This window comes from Ischnura elegans, chromosome 4 (genome assembly GCF_921293095.1).
Source record: "Ischnura elegans chromosome 4, ioIscEleg1.1, whole genome shotgun sequence".
Lineage (NCBI taxonomy): Eukaryota > Metazoa > Arthropoda > Insecta > Odonata > Coenagrionidae > Ischnura > Ischnura elegans.
Genome location: NC_060249.1, coordinates 101,514,753 through 101,532,359, shown reverse-complemented (window position 1 = coordinate 101,532,359; position 17,607 = coordinate 101,514,753). Strand labels below are relative to the sequence as shown.

The following is a 17,607-nucleotide window of genomic DNA, read 5'->3' as shown; positions in this document are numbered from 1 at the left end:
TAATTAGCCATGATATTAATGTTTAATGGAAGCAAGACCAAATGAACCCTCACGTCTTGTGCAAACATCCGGAAAACGATTCGAATGCCTAGGCGGAGAAAATAAAGCCTCAAAATCTGCAGCCACGGCCTTGAACCTTCAGCTTGGGACTATTTCATTTGCTTCCGCATTCTGCACTCTCATCTGGCCAAAAGGATATTCCTCCACCTGCTTCCTCTTTCCGGATTTCACTTTTCCCACGCAATTGTTATGCGCGGAACATCCTTCCTTCTACTCTTGTTTGGATTTGCTTTCTCTCGCTTCCTCCACACAGTTCATTCCCCCTCTTAATTGGCTCGCAGACCGTGCCATTGAGTGGCTGGTTACGATTATATACTGCGATTCGGTGGATGGATATCAGCATTGCAGCAAATTAAACTTACTCAGCGACTAATTAGTCTAAGCTGTAACTCGCATAAATTATTTTTCCTTAGACTTTTCATCGGATGTAGTGGGGTAGCATTGTGGGCAGTGTTTGTTTTCCAACACCAATGAGAACTTAACTGAAGAACTGGGGGGTCTTTGAAGGTTACAACCGCCGGGGACAGGACACAGTACTGCAACTGATACGCCCGGGGAAGGGTTTGCAAGGGAAGGAAAAAGGGAAAGAGGCGCCGCCGCGATCGGAACCCGACGACGCCTCTGGGGTAGGGATAGCGAAGGAAGGAAGGGGAAGGGAATGCCCTCACCGCTATTGAATTGACCTGGGCCCACTACTAGCGAAACCATAATTTAATATTTCTACAGAAAGGAAAAAAAATCCAATGAAGAAGCAAATTTATACGATTTTCCCTAGATACGTTTTACAACAGTAGGGTCCAATGTTCAAACACCGGGTAAAACACGATTAGCCTTCAGCCGCTTCCAACAAATTTGTTAGAGGCGACCGATAGCCAAAGTCATATGCGCCATCAGGGAAGTGTATGGAAGGAAGAGCGGAGAAAAACCCGGCGTCGGCAGCCCACCTCAGCCTACTCTTAATGGAAATCTCTTTTTTTCAAACTCTATTATAATTGACGATGAAATAAAATTGGTTAATGAACCCATAAAGCTGCCAAAATTGATTCCTAACAATTCCTATCCAATCCATTTACTCCGACGTAACTCATCAAAACCGTAGGACGCAAATGCCTACGATGTATTACATGTTGCAGTGTTGGTATTGTGTAGCTGGAATGTAAAAATCGTGGAAGAGGAATTCGTACGGACCGAGCAAACTCTTGTTGTTAAGTGGAAAAGAACTCCCTTGTAGGCTGACTCTTTCATTTCATCAACTATGGTGCCATTCCCTGTAGAACGTGATGCGGACTGTTCGAAGTGATCCCGAGGTGATGTTTCGACCAGCTGCGCAGCTCCGAATAACATGAATAATGCGAACCGTCTATTCACTCTTTCTCCAGCGCTACGTCCACTCATGGATCCCGCAGCGTGCCCACCTACCTGCCTATCTACCTTTATGCTTGGGAATCTTTTGTTCGGATGCACTGCACACGGACACGTTTCCATCCGATTTTTCGACCCTTTTTCCCCCCTGTCTATTGCTGCGCGTAAAATCGATTGGAGCACGTGAATCTGTGGAGTGGTATCATCTGGTGGTGCTTGTGAGCGGTATGCATTGCTCAGCACAATGCACGGAAGCCGTGCAGTCCCCGATTAGTATGTGAAGGTCGCAGGGTTTCTATAGAGAAAATGCAAATTAGACGGTTGCGTGTTGCAGTGGTGACCGGAAATTTCGGTCGTCGCAGGATTTTTCAAATGTTTTTTTTCTTTTGTTTGTACCGCGACAAAAATGACGAAATTTCAGGAATGAAGCCTCGGAGTTCCCGGTTGTTCTGGATTGCCTTGGACTAACGAACCCTCATTCAAGCGATATGGAAAACAAAGTGTTGTACATTCGACAATAAATCCAACTGTGGTAGGGATTACATCGAGTATGAGCCCAATTCCGCAGAATTATTAATTAACCAAGCTTTCTCTTACCTTGGGATGCCTTTATACAGGTCACATGAGTATATTTTCCATCAACTATCTCGAATCCCATTTTGTTAGGTAAACTTTAATCCCCCAAATATTGCCTTAAGATTTCATTCGGCATGAAAAAATTAACTTTGATATTACTCAGTACACGGTGAGATTTTTTTTGCCAATCACTCTACTCAGTAATCTTCACAATATACATCCCCATTCTTACTGGACTGTATGAGGTTTTATACATGCAAAATATAAGACCTCATTTTGGCAAAATAGACTGCTTGCGTAGAATTGGTTATATTGAAAGAGAATGAATGACGATATTTAATGCACAATTCATTATATATTTTCAATTCTCCCAAAAATTATAATAACCCCTCAAAAAAATTGTCCCATGGCGCAACTAATACCTCTGTGGACGCCGTAGATGAAATACATTAATTTTTTTTTCATATTTTATGCATAAAAGTGATAATGAAAAACATTTCATGCCAGATATTTTCTGAGAAATTGGGCGGCAATAATGTTACACTTTGAAAAATGTGCCAACAAGAGTCCACGATTCACACTAATGAATGCGGCAGAATAAATGTTTATATCGAGGGAGTGGGAACTTAATTGAATGAAAAACAATATTATTCCTCTGAGAAATTATCATATTCTTTTATTAGTTAAATATCTCCGCCGAAGAGAGAGAAGAACATTAATAACTTTTTGTACAAACACATCACAAAACACAATACATATTTTATTTGGACAACAGATACTTCGCGGAAAATTGAATGGATTGGAGGGGAGCCTGTATTGGGTCGACACGTCCAACAAATAAACTCTGATTTTTAAATGTCTCAGCATTTTAATCACGGAGCGGCAACACTTTTGGCTAAATTGAAGTTGTATCTTCTCAATTGATATCAAATGTATGTATAGGCTTCGTGGCTAGTCAAAGGGTAGTTTATGGAGCTTCCTGTTCATCTGAATGAGTAAAATGGCAAACTCAATCCGTCAGTCAGTTAGGGCAAAGTAAAACTGACGTCGCAGAAATGAGTTATTCAATTGTGATTCTAATGCGTGCGTTAAGCAAGCGGGAATTCTAAACAAATAAAAAGCAAAGAAACTTGTGCTCAATGCGTCCACACTTCAAGGAAAGTAAAGGAAAACTAAATCGGATACTATACAGAATAGACATTACCCATCAGATAACACAACCTTGTGTCAATTACAATAAATAGGATGAAATCAGGACTTGGTTCAAGTTTTGTGATTTGAAAGACGCTTCGATGTTTCATCCATTATCATGAAAAGTTGGATAAATTCAGAATGGTACATTTCCAAACCATTGTGAAACGATTTGGGACGTCATTTTATGTATCACCTAGTGCGGTGGCAACTTTACTCATCACAGTGTAAAACTTATTACGGACTGGAAACAATTGGAATCTCAGGTGTATTGATCATTAAATTCCTTGGTTTTTATAATTTTTTATATCTTAGGGATGATAATCAAAACATTAAATGACTTTGGAGAATGTTTGGCCAGGGCATTACTTGGAGATTGTAAATCATCCCGTTTCAAAGATTTTCATATCTGATGATAAATGCTAATTCTCTCAGCCAAACAAAAAAGGAGTATTCATGTCCGCTTCTTCTTTCATTTTGAACACTGTGTGGATGTTTTTATTTCATAAACGTTTCCCATATTGTTTGTCTTGGCATTATACGTTACTGAATCAGTCCTTAATTGATAGGAAATGATGGATGAGAGATACATTATGAGTGAAATGAATTCATAAATTCGTCGGAAAAAGGACAGAATTTAATGGTAAGCATTATGAAATCCACAGTCAAAAGAAAAATAATGGAATTAATCAATTGCACGGTTCACAAACAAGCTTGCCAAATTTTAGTAGGATCGTATTGTCTCATGCCGCTTTCATCAAATGATTATTGCTGAGAGCTGAACTGTGTGAAATGGGGAACTCAGGAAAAAATTAATTTGTAGAGATTCAGCGATGGGAAATGTTCAATTGAACGTCTTTCTCAAAATAAGGCATAGAAAACTTGACTTACTCCATCTTATTGTTATAAGACACACGAAAAGTTCCTAAAGAGCAATAGTACAGTGGTCGGTATAGGCAACGGAAGTGGTCATAAACTCAGAAAGTGTAACGATTTTACACGCACCTCAAAAAATAACAAAACTCCTGGTATATTCGATGTACAAAAATACAAATAATAATGTTATATATATAGAGGTAATGATATACACACACATCCACTTATGTATATAAAACAATATATTATTTATTAAAACGGAACGTATTAGGATTCTTTCCCTTTATCCCGGCGGCGGAAACATACGTCGCTTTATGGACGCTGCTCATGGTGTGTGGGGAAGTTCCTCTTTGCACTAATCACCGTTTGAGTGATTGGGTCACAAAACGCTGGAAGGGAGGATACCGTTCACGGGGGGGTCAGATCGCCACAAATACTGGGTGGGAGGATTTGAACGTTCCTTTGGTGTAGATCAGAAATCCTTGTAATGCACCTTCCACAGTTAGACAGCACCTGTTTTCACACTATATCTTCCCTCCCCTAGCACACTTCATTGCTCACATCACCATGCTCCCCCCGGTTCACTGGTTTAACGATGGAAGAGCTCTCCTGCCTGGATACAATCGCAGGAGAAAGAACACTGTGGTGGCCGTGAGCGTACGTGGCTCTCGGATAAAAACCACTCTGATCCCGTGTCCTTCCTGAATCCTCTCAACGGATTCAAACGCCATAGACACAGGTCCAATTTGGAGGAGAAAAAAAAAGAAAACTGTCATCCGTCTCAAGAGCACCAATCACAGAATTTCATGCGGAATTGTACCAGCAGTATTCCTTCCGGAATAGCTGCTCAGCATCCCGAACGATCAAAGTTATATGCGATCCTTACACAACTTCAATCGATATCAGTCAAGCCCTCTTTTTTGTTTTTACATCCTGCTTCCCCTCCTCCTCTCTGTAATTCCCTTCAATGCCGGAAACGCGGGAAGGATTCTGTTTTATTTTTGAGGATTTTTCAAGTAATGCTGGGATGAATGGGGAAACAACGCACAACGACACACATCACCATTAAATATTCACTATTTTTTATCCTTCATTCGAAAGAAATTGATTTCTTTAAAAGTTTAATCATTTATTGAGAGATTATTGATCATTTTTTGAAAAATCTCATTTCACTGGATAATGCACGAAAACGCAGCACGCAACCCTAGAAAAAACACTGGCTCGAACTAAATGGAAAAATACAATCGACTCTTATTTCTTCTTTTACCAGGGATAGAGAGAGAGAGAGAGAGAGCTCTTATCTGATTCCTCTCCACAGAAGAAAACCAAAAGACTTCACGCCACCGACTGCCTGAATTGAGCGATTAAATTAATCATCTTGGTGGCTTATTCCTTTTCTCTCTCTTCTCTACCGCTGGGTTCACACTCCTTAACATCTAAGAACACACACATACATACACACAAGCAATCACCATGCAGAAATCGCACCATTAGCTTTCCACCATTGTTTCCTGTAGCTTAAATAGCTTGAACTATAATATGGTTCACTACGACAGCCTTCCACTCTTTTATATTATTGACGCTTCTTATAAAAATACACATTTCACCTTCCTCTTCGAAAGATTTCAAGCTTTGGTTTCTCTCTCATGCAGTTTTAAGCTGGGCGATTATAACAGCTTTGCAGCCCTCCCAAGTTGGAAGGTCCAAACTGCGGGCCATCCTATAGCTAGCAGTCCCCTGCATGCGAACATGCTTCCATTAATTGCTGCTCTTCGATCTCATCACACAGCCTCCAGGAGAGACTCACGGAACGAATTTAGGCCCGCCAGGTCACGCCATCAAATTCGTCCGTGGTACACCCTCCGTTCTCCACAGACGTAATAATTTATCACCAGGGGACTTGAGGGTCATAATCGGCGAAGGCCGATATTTTCTCTCTAAGAAGGTACCCCATAACTGTCGCTCCGGACAGTTCAAATTTTTTTCGCATTGTGGAGTCAAAACAGCAGTCTTCTCTCTTTATTTTTTTTCAAAATTTCTCCTCGAGAGCGCGGCCCAGGGTGGGTTACACGTCCGTGCCACAGCCTTCTTGGTACCCTTCGTCAGGCGAATCCCTGCTCCCCAGTACCCTCTTCAAGGCGGTCACGGGAGGCAGGACCGGGACCCCTCTTTGCCATACCCTGAGCGTCTTCGCGTTCGGCGGCGGAGGAGGAGGCGGTGGCGGAGGGGGTGGCTTGTTCGCCACCGTGCCGGGTATCGTCGTCTGAGCACCTGGGATCGGGAGGCCGTAGTCGGGGGGATATCCGCCGTGGTGGTACCGGGGAGGAACGGGTGGATATTGAGTGCGGGCGTCGACTGGTTCTGACGCTTCGACGCCGACGACTGTCGCCGCGTCGTCCTCGTCGTCTTCCTCGTCGTCCTCGGAGCCGGCGCTGCCGCCGCCGTCACCGATGATCGGTGTCCTGTCCGAGGCGTCGATTCCCTTCTCAAACACGGCGCCCATCCCGCTGTTTCCTGATCCCGGACTCGTGGCCACGGCTCTCCGGATTTGGTATCCGTCGGCCACCACGCCGGCAAGCGTCGTCGATTCCCAGAGACCTGCGGATAACAGTGACAGTTTTAATACTAATTTCGTAACTATACTGTTGATGGAATTTTTACTCTATGGGCTAGGATTACTTTCATGATTTAACCGTTGTATATAAATACATTATTTTAATAGGGAGAATAGATGCTAGATAAATATCACCGGTGAGGTACTTCATTACTCCCAGCATTTCAGAGCTCAACTAAGACTCTCAACAAAGTCATTTTTTTTCTGTCCAGGAGATTGAATGGTAATATTAAATATCTCTCCAGCTTGGGAAAGGAGATCTTCAGCTTTAAAAAAATGTCATATACAGGACTTTCTACTTGTGGTCTTTCAATGATAGAAACATTATTTCTCATGCACCAAGGGATTTTTTCTTGGACATGACTTAAATAGCTATCTTTAATATGGATGGAAGTTATTCCTTTTTTAATTATGAATGAAAAAACGGGATGCAATGTTCATAACTTTGGATTACCTTTTGAATGTTATAAGGGGTAATTATCTCAGCTTAAATGGGATCTTAAAGTTTCTTCACCTTAATAATATTACATAAGTGCTAAATAATATTAAAATAACATCCATGTCACCTCATAAACTGTAAAGACAATTTAAAACTATTCTTAAGCTATTTAATTGGAGTAAATGATACTCAAGGAGCAATAAAATTAGCCCTTTGCAGCAAACTAAAGTTCATTACTTGGAAATATCGCCTATCCCTGTGGGCCCAAAATTGTACCACAAACAGCTATTCAATTTTTGGGCTAACCAGTGATACAAAAAGTTTTCTAAAGAAGTTATTTGCTGTGAAAATGTTGTTCTTCAAATAATAAGACACCGATTACAAGAAAAAAGAATTACAATATCAATTAGCAAGATGGGTGTCATGGCTTGGATGCAATGTGGTTAGCTTGGATTTTTCCACTTGCAGTCTTATTACTATGCCCGTCAAGACAATTACTATTTGCGTGTTATGAAGCTGAATTCCTGTCTTACCTCTGCCACCGGGCGGTGGATGGTGTCTTGCATTTCTCCCAGATCCCGTAGGCGATGGCAGTCCGTTGCTATTAGCTTCTCCGGCGACTCTATCCCCTTCTGGAACCAGATCTGGGTTGTTGTGATTGCCGGCGGCGACGTTGTTCACGACCGCTCCTCCGCCCAACCTGGCAGAAACGTAGCAGGGTGCGCCCATCACACTTCCGCTGCCGTCGTAATGACTGGTCGTGTACGGTATCTCGGTTAGTCGTGGAGGTTTCTGCACAGGGTTCGCCCTCGGCTCGCCCACTCCAACGCGACCGTCCGGAGATTTGGCCGCGTTTGTGCCGTTCGGTACGGAGTTCTCCACCATTCTCTGCACGGGAACTCCGCACCCGGCTTCCGCAGCCTTTCCGTTGGCCGTGATGCCAACCACGGCTCCACTCTCCACCCCTGCCGCCCCAACGTTTGTACCACCCGGTGTCGGCGTCTTGGTGGATGACAGAGAGGGTTTACGTAGCCGCACCATGAGCAGGACGATCACGATCATGATGAAAAGGATAAGAATGATTAGAGCGGCGCTGAGCCCAGCTATCTGCCCGCTCCCCAAGGAAGCCGCCCCGGCCGCGGCTGGGGTCACCCTAAGGCTGAAGTTTGCCTCAGCAGAGCCCGCCTTGTTCTCCGCTATGCAGGTCAGCTCCGCCGTTTCGCCCTCTCTCGAGTCGGGCAGGTACAGTGTACTGCGCCGCTCATGAGGGCTCAGGTCCTCTTCTCGGATGATGACCCTGGAGGTGGGCCCAGGGGGCCCGATAGTGGACCCGTTCAGTACCGGCCTCCCTCCCCAAGCCCAGAAGAGGGCCGGAGGAGGTGCACCTCCAGCGCGGCAGGTTAGGCTGATGTTGCCGCCAGCCGGCGCCTCTACCACCCGCCACCTCGGAGGAATCAGCATCTCCGGCCTGCAGGCCAGATCGTCCGGTTTGAGGTCGGCGAGTGATCTCGACGCCAGTCGGCGCGGCTCCGCGCAGATGGGCTCGACCGGTCTCGCCACATTTGCGGCAGCCATCCAATCCCTCAATGGCCTCAGCCGACAATCGCAGTGCCAGGGATTGTCGTGGAGCTGAACACCGGATAGTCTCCTGAGCGAGTCTACTGTTCGCGGGCGAAGTTCAGCAAGCCTGTTGCCTTCCAAACGCAGCGTCTCCAGGAGATCCAGGCCGTCGAAAGCGGCGGGTGCGAGCGTCCTGAGCTCGCATCCGCCCAAATCCAGCTTCACCAGGCTAGGCACCGTCTTGAATGCATGTCCGTCGATCTTCTGGATCGGATTCCGCGCCAGCGATAGTTCCCTGAGCAAGGGGACACCGCGGAAGGCCTGGGATGGTACCGCGGTCAATAGGTTACCGGAGAGGTCGAGTTCGACTAGATTTTTCAGTCTGTGGAAGGCGAGTTCGTCGATTTGCCCCAGGCGACACTCCTTCAGAAAAGCCTTCTGCAAATTGAGGAGGCCCGCTCGCACGAAGGCTTCCCTCGGAAGAATTTGAAGGTTGTTTCCGGACAAATCCAGGACCTGCAAGGACGAGAAAAATTTGGTTCAATTAATAACAGCGTTCGAAAGAAAAGGTAATAAACGCCTACTTAGAATTTATCTAAATGTTTCAGACGAATTTTAGATTAAAATTCCTCAAATAGGACAATTTTTAAATATATTTTCCGTAAAAAATCATATTATACTTTTACATATAATTAAAATAAATGACAGAACAATATTCAATTGAATATATATGTAAATTATGAAAAATTTTCATGTATTAATATTTAATTCACTTCATGATTGACTCTTCTTTATAGTTAAATGATTAAAATTGTACCTATTATATTTAATGATGAAATTTAAATTATTAGAGAGCTAATTGGTACATCTAAGAATTGTATATTTAATGCAATTTTTCGTTTTATAATTACGCGTTAAAACCAGCAACTGGCTCTTAAGAGTAACATGTAATATTATTAATGCCTTGAATAAGTTTCATGAGTATTTTTCATTTTTTGCACGTCAATCTTTGGGTGTATGGCCCATACAGCTATTTGAAAGCAAGCGACTGCTTCCCACTGTAGTAATTGTTGCAATTGGAAGTAAATTAGAAAAAAGAAATTTTTTATTGCTCTCAAACGGATGTTGAAATAGAAATTTGCGGTGGATTAAAAAATCCGCAGTATTCATATCCCAGAGCCAAACAAAATATCGAAAGCAATTCTCTTTCCTCTGCTGAGTGTAGACCAATTTTCTCTCGCTCGAAGCATTTAGGCCTGCAAGGTCGCATTCATAGAATCCACGGATCGGTCAAGTTCAAAACGGCTGTAAATCGGCTTTCAATGAGTCTCGGATTGCTATGCTCTGCCTTACGGAACAAAAGTTGCTGTTGAAATCCTTTCGGATGATTTTAAGTCGATTTTATTGCACCCTAACGACCTCACTGAAGGTTACGCCAGTCTTAATCCTGGGCTTAAAATGGTACTTGAGTCTGTGGGCTCGAAACGTTACTGTGAAATCCTCGAATGAGTTCCTTTATGAGATCCAACTTAGCAATACCGCGTCGTAGACCCGATTTCGATACCTATCATCTAGGTTTTCGTTGGCGCACGTTTTTCACACCCCATGTATGTATAGCAATTTCTTTGAAATGGTTAGTATATTGATTGCTAATTTTGAAAGACTTTCACTCTACCTTACACGAACCTTCATAATATCTACTTCCCTTTGTATTCGTCGAATATCGATGCAATTATGTCTGCTTTCGAGTACTTTGGAAAAAAGGCTATATATTATTCTGTTGTTTGAATGAAATAGTAGATACACATATTTTGTGAGAAAGGGTCCTAGTGAAGCGCAAAAGAGCCAGCATGCGGCTCTCTCAGTATTTAAAAAGGAAAATATTAATATAATAATCTTCCTTGATTTTTTCAGAGTGGTTTCATTACATTTCAACTTCCTGGATTCTTTTTTATTCCAACCTAAAGTGTCTGTAAACACTGTTGTCATAATGACTTTAGGTGATGTCTTTTGGCCAAGTCAACTTTATCTTAAGGTTCATTATCTCTTTTTTGCATTCCGTTGGGATATAAGTAAAATTTTGATTAAACAAATTTCCCATGGTTGATGAGTCTTTACAAGTAGAAGTCACATAATCCCATTAAGGAGAAGAGTTTTATCTTTAGTACAAAATGGTACATTGAAAGCAGAAGCTTTAAAAAAGGATAGGCATAACCGAAAACCGTATGCCATAGTCGCGCCTTCAGCAATCCCGGAGACTAAAACTTGAAGTAGAGGCCAATAGCCGAGGTAACAATTCCGAAGCTTCATTGAGGGTAAGGTTGTTCAATATCCAGTCTTCAAGGAAGAAGTTTCCTGATTTCAAATCCGTTAACTTGGTGTCAGCGAAATAACGATTGCCATGTAAACTGAGATTTTAAGTGCTCATCAACTTCGAGTATTGTTGTTACCAACCCTGGAATATCTATTTCATGGCACTTCTCCGTTATTCAGTGGATCAGACGACTCAAGGGTTAGGGGGTCCGGGGTAGGCAGATGAGGTGAGGGTAGCTTTAATCCAGGCGTACATCGTCATGAGGAAGTTAGAACAATCCATGATTAGGGGGACGACTGGATCGGACCAGTAATTTTGCATGCACCATGCAGAGTGGAACCCATCTCTTTCACGGTATCCGGCCATTTCAAATGAGCCTGTGGCCCTTCGCTGAGCCGTGAGCGGTAAGGATCACAACGGCGGTGCGCTACGGCGGCGTGGGCTGGAGACTTGTAATAAAGGATACGAAATTTCGGAAATTCTGGGTCGTCTGAGAGCACCGCTGGTCACTTGGCATTATATACATCCTTGGGTCGTCCAAGGATGTATCTAACGGTATGAGAGATGCGTCTATAAAGAAAGTCACTGTCGATTTGAGCGTTGAGGGTGAGCATCAAATTTTCTAATCACTTTTTTGGATTTATCGCCGCGTCAATTTTCGAGTGGCCCGTACGTGTCCTGGCCGATGCTAGTGGCTTTTACAAGGGAATTTTTCTTTCTCTTTTCCGCCTGGTCACTTTTTCAAGGGAAACATTCCCTTGTGAGAGAGAAGGAAGATTCTCTTGAATTAGGACCAGTATCAGTTAGGAAACGTTGGGGCCACCCGAAAATTGACGCGATGACTTAGCCCAAATAGTATTTTTTAAACAAAGATGACAAGTATCCGCGAAAGTTTTAACGAAGAATTACTAATCAATATTTAGGTGAATAGTTAATTTCATGTGATTTGTCAATGTTGAATCAAGTAATCACTTAGCAATTTTCTACGCTTTTTATTTCCAACTCAGTCAATGACAACACCGCCATCTCATTTTCAAGAGTGATTTAATCCTTGAAAATTTAGTAAAATTATTTTGCAATAGATAATGTGTAAATTAACCGTTTTTTCTCCTAAACATATACCAAGGGAACATCCGAAAACAGAATCACTCACGTGTCATTGTTCCATAAGAAGGAGTAAGGATAATGTCTCACTTTTTAATGGGGGGAGAAGTTAAAAAATATTGCTGAATATTCCAGTCAACTGTGTTGCAACTTACATTTTAGAATTATTAACATACGATTACTATACGTGAATACGATTTTTTATGAAGGCGCGGATGAAGGTAAATCTTGTATCGCAGGTAGTAATGCAATAACGACAGGCTTGAATACTTCCTAAGGGCGACCTTCATTCTATCGCACCGAAAATCGAATTCTATATGCACTCTGAAAGAGTAGTACTAGCGTAAAATTCATCCTTCAAAGGAAGGATATCCACCAGTGATGGGATTCGAACCCCGTCCATTAGAAATGTGTGAGTGGTTGGAGGCAAAGGAGAAAACTGACTAATAAACTTCTCGACAACAATGGCCGGGGTCTCTCAATTCTGATTGCCGCCGCTACATTCTGTTTTATCCAAGGATTACCCACAGGACATACAAAGCTTAATGGTATGAAGAGCAATAACCCGTGATTATGAGGGAGCATTAGCAGTCAGGCATCAGCACTGTAGCCTCGCAGATGGCTGGGAAGCACAATTCAGCACGTCTTAATTGGTCTTCATTATCATAAGATATTTTTTTTCAGTAACGAGTTCCCATGAGCTGAGTTCACCCATGTAAGCAGAGTTTCTCATGGTTTCCCTTCCCCGCGGATGAAATGGTCTTTTCCTCCATCTTGGCACTAATCTTAATTTTTATTATTAACTTAGATTTTATTATAATGAGAAACCGTAAGATTGTAACAACTGAGATGAGATAAAAACGCATGTTTAATATGAGCCCTCCTCATTCTGCTCCCATATTGCCGAAGAATTTTTCTTTTTTCTAGTATTTTAAGTTACAGAAAGGTTTTGTCCGCAACTTTAAATGACACCATTAAAAATAGCCTATGACTTTTATGCAATTAAGCAAAAATATTTCTGTTCCTAAGTTTCGGGTGACGCTGAAATAATACAATTAATTATGTGCGTCGTTCTTATTTTTCCGATTAGACATTGTATCATGCATTGGAATTCCAAAGCACAATTATTGTGAAAATGCATTAATTGGAACAGCACTTTTTCTCTAGTTTCTGAATATTATATCAATATACTATGCCATAAATACTATGAACAGCAAATTACTTCGGTGTAAAACCCCCTGTGGGTGTAAAAAGAAGAAAACTACGCTAAATGAAAATTGCGACTAGCAGTCTTTCGTTGGGGGAGATTAATCTTTCGTTCGAGTATTCCATCCCAACCAATACTGCTCCACGTTTAAGTCGTCCCGCCGAACTCCGAACGAGTATCCTCCACGACTTAATTTCTCTCTCGGCTTTCGAGATCGAGGGTTTCGGATGGGAGAAAGAGAATGGGGAGAGGCGGAAAGGATAGTTAGGGTTGTTCTGTTGTGGGATAAATAGGGTGGAGAAATAGGGGAGAAGGAGGGAATGTGGTTCGGCGTGTGCATTGCCAAATGAAAACGGCGGTTTTATCTGTGCCTCGCCACCCCTCCTCAAATCTCTCTCTTTCTCCCTCTCGTTCGCTCTCTTTTTCTGCTTTCCCTTCTTTTCTTTTATTTTTCCAACCCTTTCCACTCGACTCGATCATTGTGTCTCCCCCACTCCTTCCCTCCACATCCCTTCGCATAGTTAACCCCCTTCCAATTCCTCCTCCCTTCCCGTTCATCTGCCTAAATTTAGAATTCGTGCCGAGATGGGGCCAGCCAGCGATTTTCTGCGTTGTTCTCCGGAACTCGGGAATTAACCCCCTCGTCTCCCTCACACTCTTTTCCTCCCTATCTTTTTCTGGCCGACCCGCCCAGGAGCGAGCGGCCGATTGGGGAGATGGGGGTGGAGAGGGGAAAAGGGGTGGGGGGAAAGAGATAGTGGGGGACGGGGATGGTAATGTGTAGGAATGGGTTCAGGGTTCCGCATCTGCATACCGTACCGTACGAACCGCGAGGGAGTGTGGTACAGTGGTTCAGCTTAATTAAAATTTCGTCGCACATAGAATTATTTTTTTGCAGGGATTGATTTACGATTGCAGAAGGTAGTTTGAGTACACCTAATCGCGGAAAATGCAGTTAACATTCGGTCAAGCCCATTTTTAGCTAGCAGAGTTGTCATTCAAAACTTCCAAGCCAAAACCTAACATGCACTCAGATAAATTAGGTGGTGTTAGCGTTCTTCCGTAAAACGTAAAATAGTTTGCAAGCTATTAAGCGCTTGAAAGTTATGCCCACCAAAATATTATATAAGCTCTTAAAAATAAATTTCAACTTAAACTCAGCATATTTTTTAACTAGACTTCCCAATAGCTGGTTTGGTTGTGCTCCTAGTTGTAACATCAAGCCTCATTCTTTTCGGACATACATTTTAGCTTAGCTTTTTTATTTTTCTGCAGTGAATTTTACCTATATGTACGCTTGGGAAAATGATGTGATTTACACCCTCTAATATTTCTTCCAAAGACGTGGAATGGAACGAGACATGGAGCTGACCACAGACCTGGCGATTTGTGTTGGGAAACTTAGTCATCAAGTGAGTGATAAAATATAAGAGACATATAAAAGTTTATGTGAATTTATACAATTTAATCCAAAATACAATGCTAAATATATAGCGATTCTGGGCAGCATTCTTTAAACTAGTTATAATTACAATTATTGTGCGTGGTGAGATGATGCTTAAATAATAATAAACAGAATAAAACGCTCTCTTTAACCTCTTCGGACCCAAGGTAAAGACACGTGCACCTTTACGTTTGTATTATTATAATCCTTCAAGTGCAAATTATTGTCGTTTAAACCTGCCGCTGCACTTCTTCGTACCTTATAGTGTATGTGAGTAGTAGGATACACGATTTTGCCTCTACATGCCACACGTTTTTCCGTTTTGCATTCGTAAAATATGATGGATAACACAACGGCAAGCATGATGAGAGTCCTTCGTCAAACGTTTTCATTAAGCTTTGTATTAAGTTGTTTAAAACTAAAGTGTAATATTTATAAAGATTATATCAATTAAAAATAATGAATGATCATAAAATATTCTTGATGAGAATAATTTCTTTGTATTACCGTAGTGCATAAAAAATATTGTCGCAATATCCCAAGGTGCATATATGTGTACCAGTGGCAAATCCCAGATAGGGACAAGTGAGGGGGGTCTAAGAGGGAGGTAACCTACCAGCAGTAGTAGGGATCCGAACAAAATTACCATTCTATCTAGTTTAAATTGGATACCCAAGGGGCAAACTATAGCCCCCATAGCCCCGCCATAGATGCGCCAATGATGTTTACCATGCCGTAAAATATTTGTTAATAAATATTTCTTTCGAATTTCACAGTGATGTTATTTTTTTCCATAAACCCTTATTATGAAAGGAGCCTGAAACGTTAATAAAACAGCTCAGAGGCCCATGGGTATGAAGAGGATAACCAAGCCTTCGCCTATAATGGAAAAAGGCAACAGGAATGGATGCCATCTAGGAGTGGGATTTATGTTGGCTTTAATATTTTAAGTGCTATTTTTAAAAGAAGTGAGTGCCAGTTCGGTTCACTTTGGCGTTATTTGTTATGATATTACTTTTGAAATCGTATGCTTTTGGCTGGGATTCGGGAATGCGTTATGAAACAGCCATTCGTTTAATTTTGTATGCTTCAAGATAATTAATTTAACGCATGCATTTGATTTTTGAAGCAGTGGAATGGTTCAATATTTTAGCCCTATCTTAGTGTAAAAATAATATTTTATTGCTGCTATTAAGGTCATAATGGGCGTTATAAAGAGTAATACGAATCCTCCATTTTTGCCTAAAAAAGGGTAAAATACTTAGCGGTATCTATCTTTTTCGGTGTGGTATGCGGTATTATTTTTGGTGGTTTAGTTAAAATCCGACCGTAAACTTTGTAAAGCTTTAGAACTTTTAAATTCACTCATCTAGCGTTACTTCTCGTCTTCTGAGACTGGGAAAACCGTATGCGACAGTAAAATTCAGTGGAAGTGACAGCTTCTGGAAGGGTTTTGCGTTCCGGAATGAGCATAAGTCGAATCGGGGAGAGGGAGGTGAGGAGGGAAGGCGATGAGGAAGGATTAAGGTTGGAAGGGGAGGCGAGGGAAAAGTTACGTGAGTGGGTGACGGGGGTGGGCGGGGTGTGTGTTTGGCGGTTGGATGGTACCGGGAGGGTGCGGTTTCGGTGTACACCCCACGGGTAACCATTGGCAACCCGTTTCGATTTTGATTTGGCCAATTTCATGTTCAAACCCTTTTCCCTCTCCGACTCCCTCAATTCCCCTGCCGCCCCCCACCTAACTCACAATGCTCCATCCCTTCCACACCCAATCCTACACCCCCTTTACCCTGTACCCTGACGGGAATGGATTTTCCCCCCGTGCTTATCCTGCTTCCCACCCTCCTCCGCAACTCGTCCCACTTTTCCCTCGCCTTACTGCCGGGATAACCGCACGTGGACCCCTTTGCCAGTCCCTGAACGGAGAGAGCTACATTCATTTGGATTGTCCCGAGTGTCGCGCGGGCTCTCGTGGTTTTCGCTAAGTGACTGCACAACATCGTTTTCCCCAGTGATGGGATTTGAGTGACCGGTACGTGAATCGAAGCTCTCGATTCGTTCTCCGAGGAAATGGTAATGAATTAAAAGAAACGGGTGAATATCAGTAGTCTTCATCCTAAAATTAAAGGTCTGTATTTACATACTATCCCGTCAGCCTCCTGTATTGGCTTATGACGGGAGGTGTAAGGTCGTTAACCTGTATGAGAACACAATAGAAATTCGTTGCACGTTATTGTGACGTGTTCTAGTGCTTAAGGTAAGTGTACGCGTAATGTCAAACCATTGCATCGATTTACGAATCATTACGCCATGTATGTCTCTTTCCACCTCGAACTTTCCTCTTTAAGTCGCGACAACTCGTGTTCCGGCTTTGGTGACGGCGAGGTAAAGTCCCCGCTTGCCACACAAGAGGTCGTGGGTTCGAATTCCGTATATGTAGGTCTCTAACTAAGGCATTAATGTTCGTGTACGTTATATTGCTCAATAATTAAACCCGTGATAAGAGGCCAATGGTGCTTTTTCCGGTCGTACAGGAATTTAAATAAATAAATTCTATTTCATATAATATTCACGAAAACTTTTCCTTGGCCTTCCACTCTTACCCATTATATGCAATTCAACATCCTTTTCCATTAAGTACTTGCTCATTGAATAGAGACAAAATGAATTTTCTGCGGTTGCTTAAAGTTTATGACCGTTTTCAATTTTTCGGTTTTATCTTCTTGCTTAACAAATATTATAATTGAAAGGTTGTATGTATACAAAAGGTCAAGGGTAAGGTAATAAGAAATGCGGTTTAAGTGGAAATTTTAAATGCAAATTTGATACCCATAACACTAGCAGATGGTGATAAGCTCGG

At 42.3% G+C, this 17,607-nt stretch overlaps 1 protein-coding gene across 1 annotated transcript in view; it reads right to left on the bottom strand.

The window, feature by feature from the left end:
* Positions 1-2,645: 2,645 nt before the first annotated feature.
* Positions 2,646-17,607, bottom strand: part of LOC124157849 (leucine-rich repeat-containing protein 24-like) — a 144,173-nt gene continuing 129,211 nt past the window's right edge. Inside the window, exons 2-3 of the mRNA XM_046532896.1 lie at positions 7,652-9,194; positions 2,646-6,663 (exon numbers count right to left, since the gene is read on the bottom strand). Coding sequence (XP_046388852.1) covers positions 6,131-6,663; positions 7,652-9,194 — 2,076 coding nt within the window. The 3' untranslated portion in view covers positions 2,646-6,130. The remainder of the gene's footprint in view (positions 6,664-7,651; positions 9,195-17,607) is intronic.